This window comes from Chrysemys picta, chromosome 1 (assembly GCF_011386835.1).
Source record: "Chrysemys picta bellii isolate R12L10 chromosome 1, ASM1138683v2, whole genome shotgun sequence".
Lineage (NCBI taxonomy): Eukaryota > Metazoa > Chordata > Testudines > Emydidae > Chrysemys > Chrysemys picta.
In genome coordinates, this window is record NC_088791.1 from 2,174,577 (window position 1) to 2,191,133 (window position 16,557).

The window sequence follows — 16,557 nt, forward strand, 5'->3', positions numbered from 1 at the left end:
GTTTCCCAGTATTCCCACCAGTGCCACTCGTTATGGGGACAAATGGTTATGAAAACCAATACCCCAGTAAAAGAAAAAGGTTCTCCTGATCCCAAAGGACCAAGCCCCAGACCCAGGTCAATATACAAATCAGATCTTACCCACAAATCACGCTGTTGCCAATCCTTTAGAATCTAAAATCTAAAGGTTTATTCATAAAAGGAAAAAGATAGAGATGAGAGTTAGAATTGGTTAAATGGAATCAATTACATACAGTAATGGCACAGTTCTTGGTTCAGGCTTGCAGCAGCGATGGAATAAACTGCAGGTTCAAATCAAGTCTCTGGAATACATCCCCCGCTGGGATGGGTCCTCAGTCCTTTGTTCAAAGCTTCAGCTTGTAGCAAAGTTCCTCCAGAGGTATGAAGCAGGATTGAAGACAAGATGGAGATGAGGCATCAGCCTTATATAGTCTTTTCCAGGTGTAAGAACACCTCTTTGTTCTTACTGTGGAAAATTACAGCAAAATGGAGTCTGGAGTCACATGGGCAAGTTCCTGCATACTTTGCTGAGTCTCAAGGCATATTTGCCTTCTCTCAATGGGTCCATTGTATAGCTGATGGTCCTTAATGGGCCATTAAGCAGGCTAGGCAGAGCTAACACCAGTTTGTCTGGGATGTCTCCCAGCAGCATAGCATAAGTTTGAAATACAGACATTATAGAGCCAATATTCATAACTTCAACTACAAAATTGATACACACATATAGACAGCATAATCATAACCAGTAAACCAGAACCTTGTCTTAGACACCCCATTTGACCCCCTTTATACAAGATTTGGGTGCCACTACAGGACCTTGGTTGCAACAATGATCTATATGGTCCCAGATTATATCAATAACGTCACAGGCTGACACAGTGAAGGGGTTCATCCTAGGGACTGTTCCCGAGCTGTTTGAGATCCATGACAGCATGGATCCAGGACACTGTGGCCTACAGCTCTAATCTGTCTGAGACTGGGGAGCAGAATCTAATGCAGTAGCAGGGGCTGGAAGGGTGGGGGGTTCGGACATGGTTATGGGACGTGGAGTGCTGCTGCCGGAGCGTGGTATGTGTCACACAAGGGGCTGCCACCTTCCCTTGTTTCTGCGAGCACAGAGCAAAGGCCGGGGGACTCGGTGGCAGGCAGCAGCCCAGGTTTGGACCTACACCAGCAGAGCGCTGTGAGTCACCCAAGGCTGTGGGGCAGGTGGTGACACAACCTGTCACTGGTGTGGATGCCCTCTGTAATGAGATAGTGGCCTCAGAGGGTCACTTAACTGTCCACATTCCTGTTTTCTTCCCAGAGTCCCCATACATGTTCTCCCCCACCCTAGGGAAATTCATCCCATAGACCCGTATATGGGCTTCCGCCTGCTTCCCTGCACAGAGAAGAAGTGTTTTGGGGGGAACTATAGAATCTTAGACTCGTAGGAATGGAAGGGAGCTCAATAGGTCTTCTAGTCCAGTCACCGGCACTCAAGGCGGGATTAAGTATTATCTAGACCATCCCTGACAGGTGTTTGTCTAACCTGCTCTTAAACATCTCCAATGATGGAGACTCCACAACCTCCCTAGGCAATTTATTCCAGTGCTTAACCTCCCTGACAGTTAGAAAGTTTTTCCTAATATCCAACCTAAACCTCCCTTGCTGCAATTTAAGCCCATTGCTTCTTGTCCAATTCTAAGAGATTAAGGAAAATAATGTTCTCCCTCCTCCTTGTAACAATCATTTATGTTCTTGAAAACTGTTCTCATGTCCCCTCTCAGTCTTCTCTTCTCCAGACAAAACAAACCCAATTTTTTCAATCTTCTCTCATAGGTCATGTTTTCTAGATCTTTAATCATTTTTGTTCCTCTTCTCCAGTTGAGGCATAATCAGCGCGGAGTAGAGCGGAAGAATTACTTCTTGTGTCTTGCTTTCAACACTCCTGCTAATACATCTCAGAATGATGTTCACGTTTTTTGCAACGGTGTTACACTGTTGACTCATATTTAGCCTGTGGTCCACTATGACCCCCAGATCCTTTTCCACAGTACTCCTTCCTAGGCAGTCATTTCCCATTTTGTATATGTGCAACTGATTTTTCCTTCCTACATGGAGTACTTTGTATTTCTCCTTATTGAATTTCATCCTCTTTACTTCAGATCATTTCCGCAGTTTGTGCAGATCATTTAAAAATTTAATCCTATCCTCCAAAGCACTTACAACCCTCCCAGCTTGGCATCTTCCTCAAACTTTATAAGTGTACTCTCTATGCCATTATCTAAACCATTTGTAACCCTTCTACCTGTCTGAGTTGGCAGCAACAAGGGCCGGGTTCAGTCTCTAGGGGTTCCGTGTCAATAACACAATGCAAAACTGTCTTGAGCCCCCACCCAGTCACCTGGGACAATTACACACCACCCCCCAGGTGCCTCTAAGAGACAATACTTCCCCTCTCGCAAGCACAGAGTCTGAGTGTAGCAAAATCCTTTTAACAAAGGAGGGAAACACTACAGCATTATGTTGAGGAAACACCACAAACAGGGTTCATAACACAAACCATGAGCAAAAGACAACCCTCCCCCCCAAGAAAGTTTGGCAGAGTCCTTTTCCCCTCAGGGTTTTAAGTTCAACCACCCAAAAGATTACCCCAAAGTCCCAAAAGTCTTTTGAGTTTAGCAACCCAAAAATCACCCAAAAGTCCAATAACCCAAAAGTCTCAGTCCCTGGTCAGTTCAGCCCCAGAGTTCAAAAGTTTATCTGCAGAGTTTTACCCCCCAGCCCAGGGGGTCTGTGGGCACAGCGATGTTAAGGGATGTTGCGGAGTGTGGGGGAGTCAGGGCCCTGCACCCCTCTTCCCGAGATTCACTGCGACTCTCAACCAGCCAGTAAAGCAGAAGGTTTATTTAAGGACAGGAACACAGTCTCAAGCAGAGCGTGTAGGTACGACCAGACCCCCTCAATTAGGTCCCTCTGGGAGGTTCAGGGAGCTTAGACCCCAGCTTGGGGTTCCCTGCGTTGCACCACCCAGCCCAAACCGAAAACTAAACTCTCAGCCCCTCCCGCTGCTCCTCTCCTTTGTTCAGTCTCCCGGGCAGAAGGTGTTAATTCTCCCCACCCCCGTTCCTGGCTCAGGTTACAGCTCAGGTAGCTTCCTTCAAGGGAAGTCCCACATCCCCACTGCAACCCCCCTGCAACATTCCCAGGTCAAATCTGCCCTGCTCCCTGCTCCGTCACAAGGGGCACCTTACGTGGTCCGAAGCCAACTGCCCCGCCTCTCCATGGGGTTCTGCTGCAGCCTTCGCCATGGGCCAGCTGTCCCACGAGCCGCTCCAATCATCCCGCAAACTGCTCTGCCAGCTGCTCAGCAACATATCTTCTGCCCCCCCCCCAGCACACAGTAATTTCAACTTGTAGTAGGGGAGCCTCTGTACTGGTACACCATTACCCCAAAGTGAATTCAGCTCAGCAGCCTATAACTAAACTTCTAATAGAATTAAAATTAGCTCTGATATCCCACAGTAGAGAGAAACAGTATAATCAGTATTTCAGACTCTCAAAATAGGCCCATACCATCAGACACAAATACTTGTCCCCAACCTCTCTCAATTCACTGGGTTTTGGAACCCATGTCCCTTGTCTAGCGAGTGCTACGTAGTTGATGGTGAGTCCCTCTGTCATAAAACAGTTCCACTGTCCTTGATTCACATAATCAGGGTAACAACACTTTATTCTTCCTGCCCCAATAACAGAGAAACTGGGGATCCCACAGCAGCCAAAGTGATCATTTGGGCTCATGCTAGGCAGGATGGGTGTGCCTGTGCAAACAAGATCAGCCCTTGAAGTTCTTTACCACAACTTGCCACAATTCACCACCAGATGTCAGGGTAGAGCTCACCCTGACTCCTGCTTACACATTGATTAAGATATTGAGCAAAACTCAACCCAGAACTGATCCCTCTGGGACCCCACTCATTATGCCCTTCCAGCTTGACTGAGAACAACTGATAACTACTCTCTGGGAATGGTTTTCCAACCAGTTATGCACCCACCTTATAGTAGCTCCATCTAGGTTGTATTTCCCTAGTTTGTTTATAAGAAGGTCATGTGAGACAGTATCAAAAGCCTTACTAAAGTCAGGTTATACCACATCTACCACTTTCCCCCATCCAAAAAGCTTTTTACCCTATCAAAGAAAGCTATTAGGTTGGTTTGACATGTTGACTGTTACTTATTAGCTTATTATCTTCTAGGTGAGGCAAATTGATTGATTAATTATTTGCTCCATTATCTTTCCAAGTACTGAAGTTAAGCTGATTGGTCTGTAATTCCCTGTGTTGTCCTTATTTCCCTTTTTATAATTCATGCCATTCCATATTCTTTATGAAAATATGCTTATGATATGAATAGGACATAACTGAGATATACTTTATGCAAGATGGATCATGTGAGATATTATTGGAAAGGTTACGATTTATTGAATGTGATTATCCAATTTGTGTGCCTCTATCATTTCTGTATCTGAAGTTAGGAATATTGACTATGTGTCTGTATTTCAACTATGCTACTTTGGGTGATGCTAACACTTCAGGTACAACAATGGAAAAGCCAGACAGGGCTCATGGCCCAACAGCAAGAACAATGGACTGTGAAAAGCTTGGCCTTCCTGTGGATGCTCCATACTGCCCCTGACTCATGGATCCTACGTGATCCTACAGAGTCATGTGGTCTTGTCACCTGATACTAAAAATTACCTGGGATTTCTTGTAACTTTCCACTGGAAGGGACGGGGGATCAAGTTTGGGAAACAAAGGATTCCTGCCTTATGTAAATTCTATTGAAGAGTGGGGAGGAAGGCAAACTTGACTCCTTGCCATGGCCCGTCTGCCCAAGAAGAAACACTGAAGGCATGGCTGGGAGTCCACACTGAGCCAGGGGCTCCTCCTCTCCATGGCCTGTCTGCCCAAGAAGAAGAAAGACTGCAAAAGGGAAGGCAAGGGGAGGAGTCGAGGCTGAGACAGGGGTCTAGTCTGAAAAGGAATATAACTGGAAGTCTGTACCACAGAAGCTTTGCAAACTGCCTGCAACAAAAATATCTAGGGTGAAAAATACTATTTGTAACCAATTTCACTAGTGAAACTAGTTTAGTTTCCGTGTTTGATTTTATTTGATTAGTTATCTCCTTTGTTCTGTTTGTTACTCCTTTTACCACTTAAAATCTGTCTTTTATAGTTAATAAAATTTGTTTTGTTTATTATTAAACCCAGTTTCTGTAATTTTTCTAATGGGGATGTGACAAAGTGGGGGATTTTCTTGTTTTTTCTTGTTTTCGGTGGGGTTTCAATGGCTTGCATGCGGAGGGGGTGGGACTCAGTTTCCCTGCGTATTACTGGTTTAACAAGGTGAGGGGAGAGGGAGTTTGTTGTTACAGAGGACCGGAGAGGGAACTTGGGACCCCAGCCAATGGCCGGGAGGATGGATACCCCAGCGACCGGTGACCTGAGATCCCGACCTGGAGACCCAGCTCAGGAGTCGCAGCCGGTTCTGGCCAGTGGGAGAACAATGGGCTGCAGAGGGAGGACCCAGTGACCTAACCAGCCGGTTCCAGCCAGAGGACAGAAGCGAGGAGAGGAGGCCCCAGTTTACAACCCTGTTTACCTGGAGAGAAGACAATGGACAGAGGCGGGGCTGGGAGTATCAGATGCCCAGCTGGGAAGCAGGGGGGCTCAGGGCTGGAGAGGGGGAGCAGGCAGAACCCACCTGGATGCAGAGAGACTGGGATGTGCTGGGCTGAGGGAGGCCAGGCCTGAGGCTCTGAGAGTTTCCTGTGCTGTGTTCAACTCTCAATAAACCCTTCTGTTTTACGCTGGCTAAGAGTCACTCCGGTCTAGAGAACAGGGTTGCATCAACCCCTTCAGGGGTGGTGGAGGCCCCGGGGGTTCAGAGCGAGTGGACTCCCTGAGGGGGCCCACAACGAGAAACAGGTGTGCTAAGGCTCCAGGAGGTGGAGGGGCCTGACCCTGGGAGAGAGTGGACCCCCGAGAAGGGATGTATCACTAACAGGGGCACCCCCTATGAACTGCATGGGGCCAAGAGTGGGCACGATCTGTGAGTCCGTGACAACGTGGTAGCAGAAGATGGTTCATGGATGCACCCTGTAGATGGTTGCTGCGGGTGCAAGCGCTTTGCAGAGAGTGGCTGCCAGCAATAGAAAAAGGGTATTGAACAGAACCAGCCTGGAAATGGGCTAGAACCAGCTCTGTAAGAGTGACCAGGCACATCTGTGCAGGGAGAGGGGGCTGAGCAAGGAGAGGCTCACTAAGGAGCGGTTGATTGCTCAGCTTGCAGAGAATGACCAGTCTGAGGCACAGGCTCCAGACCCCAGGGGGACTCCCGGGGTGCCCAGGGAGCTGGAGAGTAGCCGAGGGGGGGGCAGTCTGTGTAGCGACCGGGGGTGTCTCAGACCTGACTCCCCAGTCAGTACAGGGAGACCCCAGTCAGGTTCCTCCCTAGAGGAGCTGTGGAGACTGGAGCTGCAGCTGAAAGCAAAGGAGCTGGAGCTAGAGGTTCGGAGGCTGGTGGACAGAGAGAGCACGAGCAGACCGTGTAGAACAGCGGAAGCATGAGTTGGAGTTGGAGGAGCAGTGGGCCAAGAGGGCCTGCTGCGGGGTAAGTGGGGAAGGGCCCCGAGATGCTGGTGTTGGGGGGAGTTTAGACACCAAACTGCTGCCCCAGTTTGAGGAGGGGGGGATATTGATGCTTACCTCACAGCCTTTGAGAAGGCCTGTGAACTGAACCAGATTGACCCTGCAGACAGGCTTCGCTGTCTGACCCCCTGCTGGGTCCCAAAGCCATAAAGGTGTTCAGCCAAATGGATGGTGTTGAGATGGGGGACTACGACCTGTTCAAACAGGCTTTGCTGTGGAAGTTTGAACTGACCCCCGAGGCGTACAGGAAATGATTCCGGGGTGTACGCAAGACCTCAGGTGTCACTTACAAGGAAGTCACCAACCTGCTGGGGGAATATCTCTGCAAGTGGGGGAAGGGTGTAGGGGCCACTACCGCAGAGGATGTGTATAACCTGGTGGGGTTGGAGCAACTGTATGACATCTGCCCTCCGGACCTTAAGATGTGGCTAGTGGACTGGAAGCCCAAGGATCTGCGCAGTGCAGGGGAACTGGCAGATGAGTTTGCGGACAGCAGATCGGGGGCAGGAGGGAGACCCACACCGGGGACTCAGAAGGGGAGTCACCCCGAGACCTCTCCAAGGTGGGACTTGAGGGACCTGAAATGTAATTACTGTGGCCAAAAGGGACACAAGGTGTCACAGTGCCTGAAGATGAAGGAAATGGTGGCCAAGCAGAACCCGCGGGGTATCAACTGGGTGGAAGCCCCCCGAGAGGGGGCACCACTGGTCTAGGGGGGTGCAGTCGAGAGAGCTGTGCCAGGGGGAGGGGGAGTGCCAATGATATAGCCAATGCTATACCATGGTTCGGGGGCCCTGAACTTCCCCAGGTCACTGGCTAAGTGACCCTGCTCTGTTCAGCCTCGAAGGGGGGAGAGATGTGATGAAGTGGGGGATTTTCTTGTTTTTTCTTGTTTTCGGTGGGGTTTCAATGGTTTGCATGTGGAGGGGGTGGGACTCAGTTTCCCTGGGTGTTACTGGGGAGAGGGAGTTTGTTGTTACAGAGGACCGGAGAGGGAACTTGGGACCCCAGCCAATGGCCTGGAGGATGGGTACCCCAGCGAACGGTGACCTGAGACCCCAACCCGGAGACCCAGCCAGTTCTGGCCAGTGGGAGAACAATGGGCTGCAAAGGGAGGACCCAGTGACCTAACCAGCCAGTTCCAGCCAGAGGACAGAAGCAAGGAGAAGAGGGGGGGAGGGAGAAGTTTGCACCCCTCTCTCCACATTGAGGGAGGATGTGAATTTCATAATATATCTTTGGGTCTGCACTCCAAGGGAGGTGGACATCTGAGTGCTGGAATAAGTCCCTTAAACTGAGTCTTCCCAGAGCTGATCTGCAGCTGGGTGTGGCCCTGCCTGTGTGTGTGTTAGAGGAGGGTTTAAGAGCCTAGCTCAGCAAGACAGGTTAAAGGAGACCTATGCTGGCAGAACAGATAGACTCAATGGTATCTCAGCCATCAGGTGGCTTCCCAAGGGGTCCAAGCCACCACAATAGATAGGCCTCTATTTGCCCTTTTCCAGCCCACTGTAATCTCTCCCATTTTCCATGACTTTTCAAAGATACTCGCTAATGATTCAGATGTCTCCTCAGTCAGATCTTTGAGTATTTTAGGAAGCATTTCATCAGGCCCTGGTGACATGATGACATAACTTGTCTAAGTAATTTTAACCTTCTTATTTCCTGATTTTAGCCTATGATCCTACCTCACTTTCAATGGCATTCGCTATGTTAGACGTCCAATTTCTACTAACCTTTTTAGAGAAAACAGAACAAAAAAGTCATTTAACACTTTTGCCATTTCCACATGTTCTGTGATTATTCCCCCCCCCCCATATCATTGAGTAATGAGCCTTCATCTTCCTCTTGCTTCTAAAGTATTTATAGAATATTTTCTTGTTACCCTTTGTCTCTAAGTAGTTTAACTCTGTTTTGCACCTTGGCTTTTCTAATTTTGTCTCTACATACTTGTGTTGTTTGTTTATGTTCATCCTTTGTAATTTGACCTAGTTTCCACTTTTTGTAGGCCTCTTTTTTGAATTTCAGGTCACTGAAGATCTCCTGGGTAACGCAGGGTGGTCTCTTGCCATATTTCCTCTCTTTCCAACACAGTGGAATAGTTTACTCTTGTGCCCTTAATAATGCCTCTTTGAAAAACTGCCAACTTTCTTGATCTGTTTTTCCTCTTACACTTGCTTCGCATGGTATCTTACGTAACAACTCTCTGATTTCGCTAAAGTCTGCCTTCTTGAAATCCATTGTCTTTATTGTGCTGTTTTCCCTCCTACGATTCCTTAGAATCATGAACTCTACCATTTCAAGATTACTTTCACATAAGCTTCCTTCCACTTTAAAATTCTCAACCGGTTCCTTCTTATTTGTCAAAATCTAGAACACCTCTCCCCTAGTAGCTTTCTCCACCTTCTGAATTAAAAAATTGTCTCCAATACATTCCAACAGCTTGGGTAATCTGTGCCCTGCTGTATTGTTTTCCCAACAGATGTCTGGGTAGTTGAAGTCCCCCATCATCACTAAGTCCCGTGCTTTGGATGATTTTATTAGTTGTTTAAAAAAAGCCTCATCCACGTCTTCTTCCTGGTTAGGTGGTCTGTAGTATAATATCACCCTTGGTTTTTACCTCTTTTATCCTTACCCAGAGACTTTCAACAAGTCTGTCTCTTATTTCCATATAAATCTCAGTCCAAGTGTATACATTTTTTAATATATAAGGCAACATCTCCTCCCTTTTTCCCTGCCTGTTCTTCCTGAGCAAGCTGTACCCTTCTATACCAATATTCCAGTCGTGCGTATTATCCCACCAAGTCTCTGTGATGCCAACTATGTCAGAGTTTTGTTTATTAACTAACATTTCAAGTTCTTCTACTTATTCCCCATACTTCTCACATTTGTATACAGAGATCTAAGATACTGATTTGATTTCCCCCATGTCCTCTCTGTTCTCTCCTTATCCCTGCTATAATGGCCCATGCTTCCTCCCCACCCCACCCCACCCCATTCCGACCCTTGTCTGAAGTTTCCATGTCTTGGGCTTATGTGTGCTCTTTTGCCATCTGCCCCCATCAAAGCAATTTAAACCCTCCTCACTAGGTCAGCCAGTCAGTATCCAAATATCCTCTTCCGCTTCCTCAATCGCTGGACTCCATCTCTGCTTAGCATCCTGCTTCCGGGAACAGCATCACGTTCTTTCTATTTCTGTCCCAGTTTGTTTTTGGTCTGCCTAGCGGTCGCTTGTGGTCTCTGGGGATCCAGTCACTGAAGCGGGTTATCCACCTATTATCTTGCCTGCGGACTACATGACTTGCCCATCTTTTCTTTACATCATACATCACCTGCATTATATCAGTCACCTCTGTACGCCTTCTGATCTCCTCATTCGGTATGTGATCATGGAGTGATATCTTACACATTCGCCTTTCCATTACAGCGAATTTTTCTTCCTCTGCTTTTGTCATTCACAAGCTTTCCGCTCCGTATATAATTGATGGCAGAACAGTGGAGTTAAACAGTTCTTTCCTTTTCTTCATGGGCAGTTCATCATCCCAGGTTTGGAATAGCCCTTTTGGCCACAGCGTCACACTGGAAGCTAGATGGATGTTTGTTCTGACCCAGTATGGCCGTTCTTATGGTCTTATGTTCGTATCATTTGAAAAAGTGTCTGTGGGGGTGGAGTAAACGGGACAGCGAGAACTCCAGGAAAGGAATGCATGGGCGGAGTTTGATCAGGGCATGGGAAAGAATTCTGAATGTGCTGACGGGGAGGGCGGACACACATCTGCTCAGTTTGAAGCATTCTAAGGGACTTCAGCATCTCAGTTTGCTATTCCATAGCCTTAATCATCCTCAGTAGTATCCTTGATGAAGGTCTTATTTTCTTTTTTGTCCTGCATTTTGATTGCCCTTCGTGCCATGTGTTCTTTCTTTTCTGCATCTGAGTGTTGCAGCAGCTCCTGGAACTTCCCCTCCTTGCTCCATCTCGGTATTGAAATTCCTACAGCTGGAGCACAGGTGGGGCTGCACAGCCTCCTCTCCCCAAATACTGAGCAGATCCAGCAGCTCGGCAGTGGTTGAAGTGGGAGATCATCTGCTGCGTGGAGCCACCATGGTCAGCTGGGAAGATGTGATGTGAGCTCTCCATGCCAAGCAAACAGGAAGTGGAATTACAAAAATTCCAGGGGCTTTAAAGGGGAAGGGCAGATGATTATTTACCTGGTTTCAGGGCAGCGGAGTTGGAACTGCTGACCAGAGTGGTCAGGATGGACATTGTGGGACACCTTCCAGGGGCCAATTAAAGTGATAAAATCAAGTGTGGTGTCTACACTGGCACTTTGTCAACAAAACTGAAGGGTTTTGTCACCAAAAGTGGCATTGCAGTGTGTACATCTCCACTGTTTTGCCATCAAAAGCTGCCTATTGCCCCAAAACTCTGTTGTGTAGACAAGGCCTTAGCGCTTGACTGGTGGGCGTAGCTCATATGTTCAGGGTAGGAAAAGATTTTCCCCTCAGACCAGATTGGCTTGGACCTTCGGGCTTTTTTGCTTTTCTCTGCAGCATGGGGTGCAGGCCACTTGCTCGGATCACCCCACAATATGCCAACGTTTTTATGGCTGACCTGGAACAACGCTTCTTCAGCTCTCGTCCACTCATGCCCCTTCTCTACCTACGCTATATTGATGACATCTTCATCATCTGGACCCATGGGAAGGAGACTCTGGAAAAATTCCACAACGATTTCAACCTCAGCCTGGACCAATCTACACGGAAGGTCCACTTCCTGGACACCACCGTACAAATAAGTGACGGTCACATTAACACCACCCTATACCGAAAACCCACCGACCGCTACGCCTACTTTCATGCCTCCAGCTTCCACCCCGGTCACACCACACGATCCATCGTCTACAGCCAAGCGCTGAGGTACAACCGCAACTGCTCCAACCCCTCAGACAGAGACCAACACCTACAAGATCTTCACCAAGCATTCTCAAAACTACGATACCTACACAAGGAAATAAAGAAACAAATCAACAGAGCCAGATGTGTATCCAGAAACCTCCTGCTACAAGACAGGCCCAAAAAAGAAACCAACAGAACTCCACTGGCCATCACTTACAGTCCTCAGCTTAAACCTCTCCAACGCATCATCAGTGATCTACAACCCATCCTGGACAATGATCCCTCACTTTCACAGACCTTGGGAGGCAGGCCAGTCCTTGCCCACAGACAACACGCCAACCTTAAGCATATTCTCACCAGCAACCACACACCGCACCATAACAACTCTAACCCAGGAACCAACCCATGCAACAAACCTCGATGCCAACTCTGCCCACATATCTACACCAGCAACACCATCACAGGACCTAACCAGATCAGCTACAACATCACCGGCTCATTCACCTGCATGTCCGCCAATGTTATATATGCCATCATGTGCCAGCAATGCCCCTCTGCTATGTACATTGGCCAAACTGGACAGTCACTACACAAGAGGATAAATGGACACAAGTCAGATATCAGGAATGGCAATATACAAAAACCTGTAGGAGAACACTTCAACCTCCCTGGCCACACAATAGCAGACGTTAAGGTAGCCATCTTACAGCAAAAAAACGTCAGGACCAGACTCCAAAGAGAAACTGCTGAGCTCCAGTTCATTTGCAAATTTGACACCATCAGCTCAGGATTAAACAAAGACTGTGAATGGCTATCCAACTACAGAAACAGTTTCTCCTCCCTTGGTGTTCACACCTCAACTGCTACCAGAGCACCTCACCCTCCCTGATTGAACTAACCTCGTTATCTCCATACTGATTTATACCTGCCTCTTGGGATTTCCATTACTTGCATCTGAAGAAGTGAGGTTCCTACCCACGAAAGCTTATGCTCCCAATACTTCTGTTAGTCTTAAAGGTGCCACAGGACCCTCTGTTGCTTTTTATGTATTTTGCCACCCCAAGCATGGCAATCAGGCGGCTTTCGGCAGCGTTTCTGCGGGAGGTCCGCCGGTTCCACGGCTTCGGCGTACCTGCCACCAAATTGCCGCCAAATCCATGGGACCGGCAGACCTCCCGCAGGCATGCCACCGAAGGCTGCCTCACTGCAGCCCTCACAGCAACTGGCAGGCCGCCCCTCGCCACTTGCCGCCCCAGGCACGCGCTTGCTGCTCTGGTGCCTTCATCCGCCCCTGCGCAGAAGCTTCCGGCAGAGCTGGAAGTGGAACCCAGGAGTCCTGGCTCAGTCACCTGGAGCCTGTTCTGTCCACAGGTTTTAAAATGCCGGTTGGACGTACCCAGTGACTTTACTATCCAAAAAGAAACTTCAGCAGAAAAACCCGGGGAAAGCAGACAAAGGCATTGGCGTGAGCAGGGACAGTTCCAGCATTTCTGCCGCCCCAAGCAAAAAAAAAGCCGCGATCGCAATTGCGATCGGTGGCGGCAATTGGGGGGGGGGGAAAGCCGCGATCGGCGGCGGCAGTTCGGCGCCAGGTCCTTCGCTCCTAGAGGGAGTGAGGGACCTGCCGCCCCCGAATTGCCGCAGGTGCCGCCCCTCTCCCTTGGCCGCCCCAAGCACCTGCTTGTTAAGCTGGTGCCTGGAGCCGGCCCTGGGCGCGAGCCTCATCGCCATTGCTGCTACCTGCATCATCTCCTGGAACCCCAGGCCTTCCTCATCCTCATCCTAAAAATGTCCTGAGCAGAGTGGGCCTAAAACACCATCCCACATGCCATTGGCACCTCTGCTGGCGCCAGCTAAATCCAAACACCACCTGGGATCAAATCAACATTGAGCAGGAGCTACAACCAACTTCTTCTCTTAACCCCCAAACCAGGACAGGAAGGATGAGCGCCCAGAGCAGGGCACAGGGGAGCGGGATGAACAGGCCGTGTCTCAGAGGTAACGATGCCCCATGTTTTTACCAGAAGGCCAGGGCCCTCCTCATTCTTAATTCAGTCCAGTTCCTTCTCCTGAAGCGCTGGCTCTGGGGTGCTGAGGGTGGAGCCAGGCGACACATGGAACTGTCCATGCCAGAGTCATGAACACGAGAAAGGAGACACACACTGAGCTGAATGCTGGAGGGAAAGTCTATTATCACGTCACTTTGCTGAGATTGCTGAGAAGAGCAGAGCGTGGGTACGACAGGGAGAGAAGGGGGCAGAGCAGAGTGGGAGTGACACAGCCTAACACAGCAATGCTTTTCAAAAGGGACTTTGCAGCCGGGGACACAGGATCTGGTTTCCCAGGGGAGCTGGAGGGACCCGATTCACACACAGCCCAGGTGTTGGGAGCCCCCAGGTCCAGGTGACCTGCCTCCCCTAGGGTTTGCGTTTACAAATGAAAGCGAATCTCCTATCACAGGGATAATCGTGCCATTTCTGAAAACCTAGAAAGAAAAACAGAAATGACCCCTGTGGTGGGGCAGACTGGGACATACAGAGACCCCTGCCCCACCCCATTCTCTGCGCCTCAGAGAAGATCCCAGCTCCTGTGCATGGGACCCAAGGAAGAGGAGGGTGGGGCAGGCTGGTGGTTCCAGCTCATACAATGACCCCAACCCTGCCCTGTGCCATGCCTGTCAGAGAATATCCAAGCTGCTGTGCACAGGCCTGAGAGAAGAGGAGGGTGGAATGGAGCCCTGAGTGCCCGAGATGCAGGAAGCCCCATCTTGCAAAGAGAGGCCGAGGCTCAGTTTGAAGGGGGAGACGCCTGGTTCATGTGCTACTGCTCCTACCTCCCCCACCCCACGTGCCCCCACCCCAGCCAGAGGGCAGAGGAGAGAGCGAGAGCCCTGCCCCGCGACTGGGGGCACCCGCTCAGGAACTGGGCTGCTGCCTCCCTCCCTGCTGAGTGAGCTGCCCCACACCCAGGTCCCCTCCATGCCCTGCCCGCCTGGGTCTGGCTACACCCATGGGAACATCTGTCCCAGGCAGGGCTCAGCCGCCATGCAGAGGGGATGTGTCCCTGCCCCAGGAGTCAGTGTTATCGGCCTACTGTGCACGGAGCTGCACGTTCCTCCCTCAGACCCCGTTACCCCTCCGCTCTGGGGGTGTCTGTGCCCGTGCCCGGGGGCTGCCCGGCAGTAGTATTCCTGCTTAGTCAGCCCAGACAGCGCCTAGGGAAGGACAGTCCTGGGTCTGGGCTGGGTGGGCTTTGCCCCTCAGCAGCACCCCAGGCCCAGCAGGGAGCTCCGCGGCGGGTATAGGCTGGTCTCAGTGCCCTGTTCCCTTGGGTGCGGGTTTCTGCTGCTGTTTGACTCTATCCTGTCCAGTGACTGCGGCCCTGGCTGTGCCCATCTGCCAGAATCAGGCCTGACGGACACTGAGCCTGTAACTCAAGACTGTATCATGATGCACATGTACCAGGGGCTCCGTTAAGGTTACATGGGCAGCCTTAGTCTGGCACTTCCTTGACTTTGCGACCTTCATGATCCTTTGACATAATGTTTTGGGTGTAATTTAGGAATAGTTGATAAAAGTAACAAAGAATTAATGTTTTAGTAAAATGTTAATCAATTATTACAGAGCCCAGTGCTAATTGACTTCTTGTTACCATAGCGTGTGACTGTCTAACACACCCGGCTCATGGCGGGCCCAGGCCTGTCCCAGTGATAAATGGAATTGGTCTGAGCCCCGGCCCTGCCCCTCGCTCCCCACACCCACTGGCACTGCAGGCCCCACACAGACACAGCGCTCAGTGATCAGGGCCAGGCAGGGGATTCGTTGTGAATTTCAACCCTCTCCTGATCACAGCTTGTCTGCAAAGCTCGACCCCTCGTTATCCACCAACACTGGCTAGTCCAGGGGTTCTCAAACTTGGGGTACTGACCCCTCATGGAGTCGCAGGGTGGTTACATGGGGGCCGACAGCCCCGAGTTCCCATTAAATTAAATGACCCCTCTTACTGGGAATGTATAACGGGGGTCACACTGAGAGGCTTGCTGTGCGAAAGGGGGCACCAATACAAAAAGATTGAAAACCACTGGGCTAGTCACTGTCACCGTCTGGGCTATTTGGAACTTTTTCCCCTCCCCGCTGGCGCTGTGAGCACCCGGTTACATACAGCACCGCTGCGGGGTCTGCTCCCTGGCTGCAGCTATTGCTAACAATCCCCTCCCAGTGCCAGTTTCCATGGGAACAGTCATTAGTGCTCCATCTGTGAACATTCTGAGACTGTGCAGCACTTTCACAAGCAGCCAGTGAGTGTGCGAATCCTTGTGACTAACACGATCCCGTGAGTGGCCAAATGCAGCTCTGGTGCCCACATGATTGTGTGGCTCAGTGTTTGCACAGCAAGGTGCAACAGCAACTCAGAGCCATCGCCCCTTAAAAGCTCAGCAGAGTCCCCGTCTGAGGCCGGGGGGGGGGTGCTCTTGTGTTTCTGTGCATGTGCATATCTCTCTCCTGCCTTTCACTGGTGCAGAGACATGAAATGATCCAGGGGATCTGGTAAGTAGGAGTTTTACCAGGTCATACAAGGGGGTCTCTCCTGACTGCCCTCCCAGCATGGGGCAGGGAAGAGAGAGGAGCAAGGGGCCAGCCTGGATCGTATCTCAGGACCTGTGTGGTCAGAGGGCTGCCAGGGTTCCCCTTGTAAGTGCATGTGGGTCTGATTCACCGACTTACCTGGACGTTCTAACACCACACAGTGCTCATTACTATTCTGATTATTCGGTTGCCCTTTATCCCAAGCTCTGAAGCTGACCGGGGATTCATCTGTCCATCGCCAGCTTTGATCCTGCAGAGACAAAGGAGAGCAGAGCCCCTGTAAACCCAAGGTTACACAGCTAGAGACGTGCCCCGGAGCCAAGGCACCATGGGCAGGGCACGGGCAGAGGCTGCCCAGTGACTCTG

The 16,557-nt window shown here is 50.1% G+C and overlaps 1 protein-coding gene across 2 annotated transcripts in view; it reads right to left on the minus strand.

The window, feature by feature from the left end:
- LOC103305706 (C-type lectin-like) overlaps positions 1 to 16,557 on the minus strand; it is a 118,205-nt gene continuing 101,648 nt past the window's right edge. The window contains exons 6-7 of one of the 2 annotated variants that reach the window (XM_065593143.1): positions 16,330 to 16,441; positions 1 to 486 (exon numbers count right to left, since the gene is read on the minus strand). In XM_065593143.1, the coding sequence (XP_065449215.1) occupies positions 365 to 486; positions 16,330 to 16,441 (234 nt within the window). In that variant the 3' untranslated portion in view covers positions 1 to 364. Of the gene's footprint in view, positions 487 to 13,773; positions 14,091 to 16,329; positions 16,442 to 16,557 lie in introns of those variants that run through there. The other variant, XM_005313237.5, reaches the window with a different exon arrangement.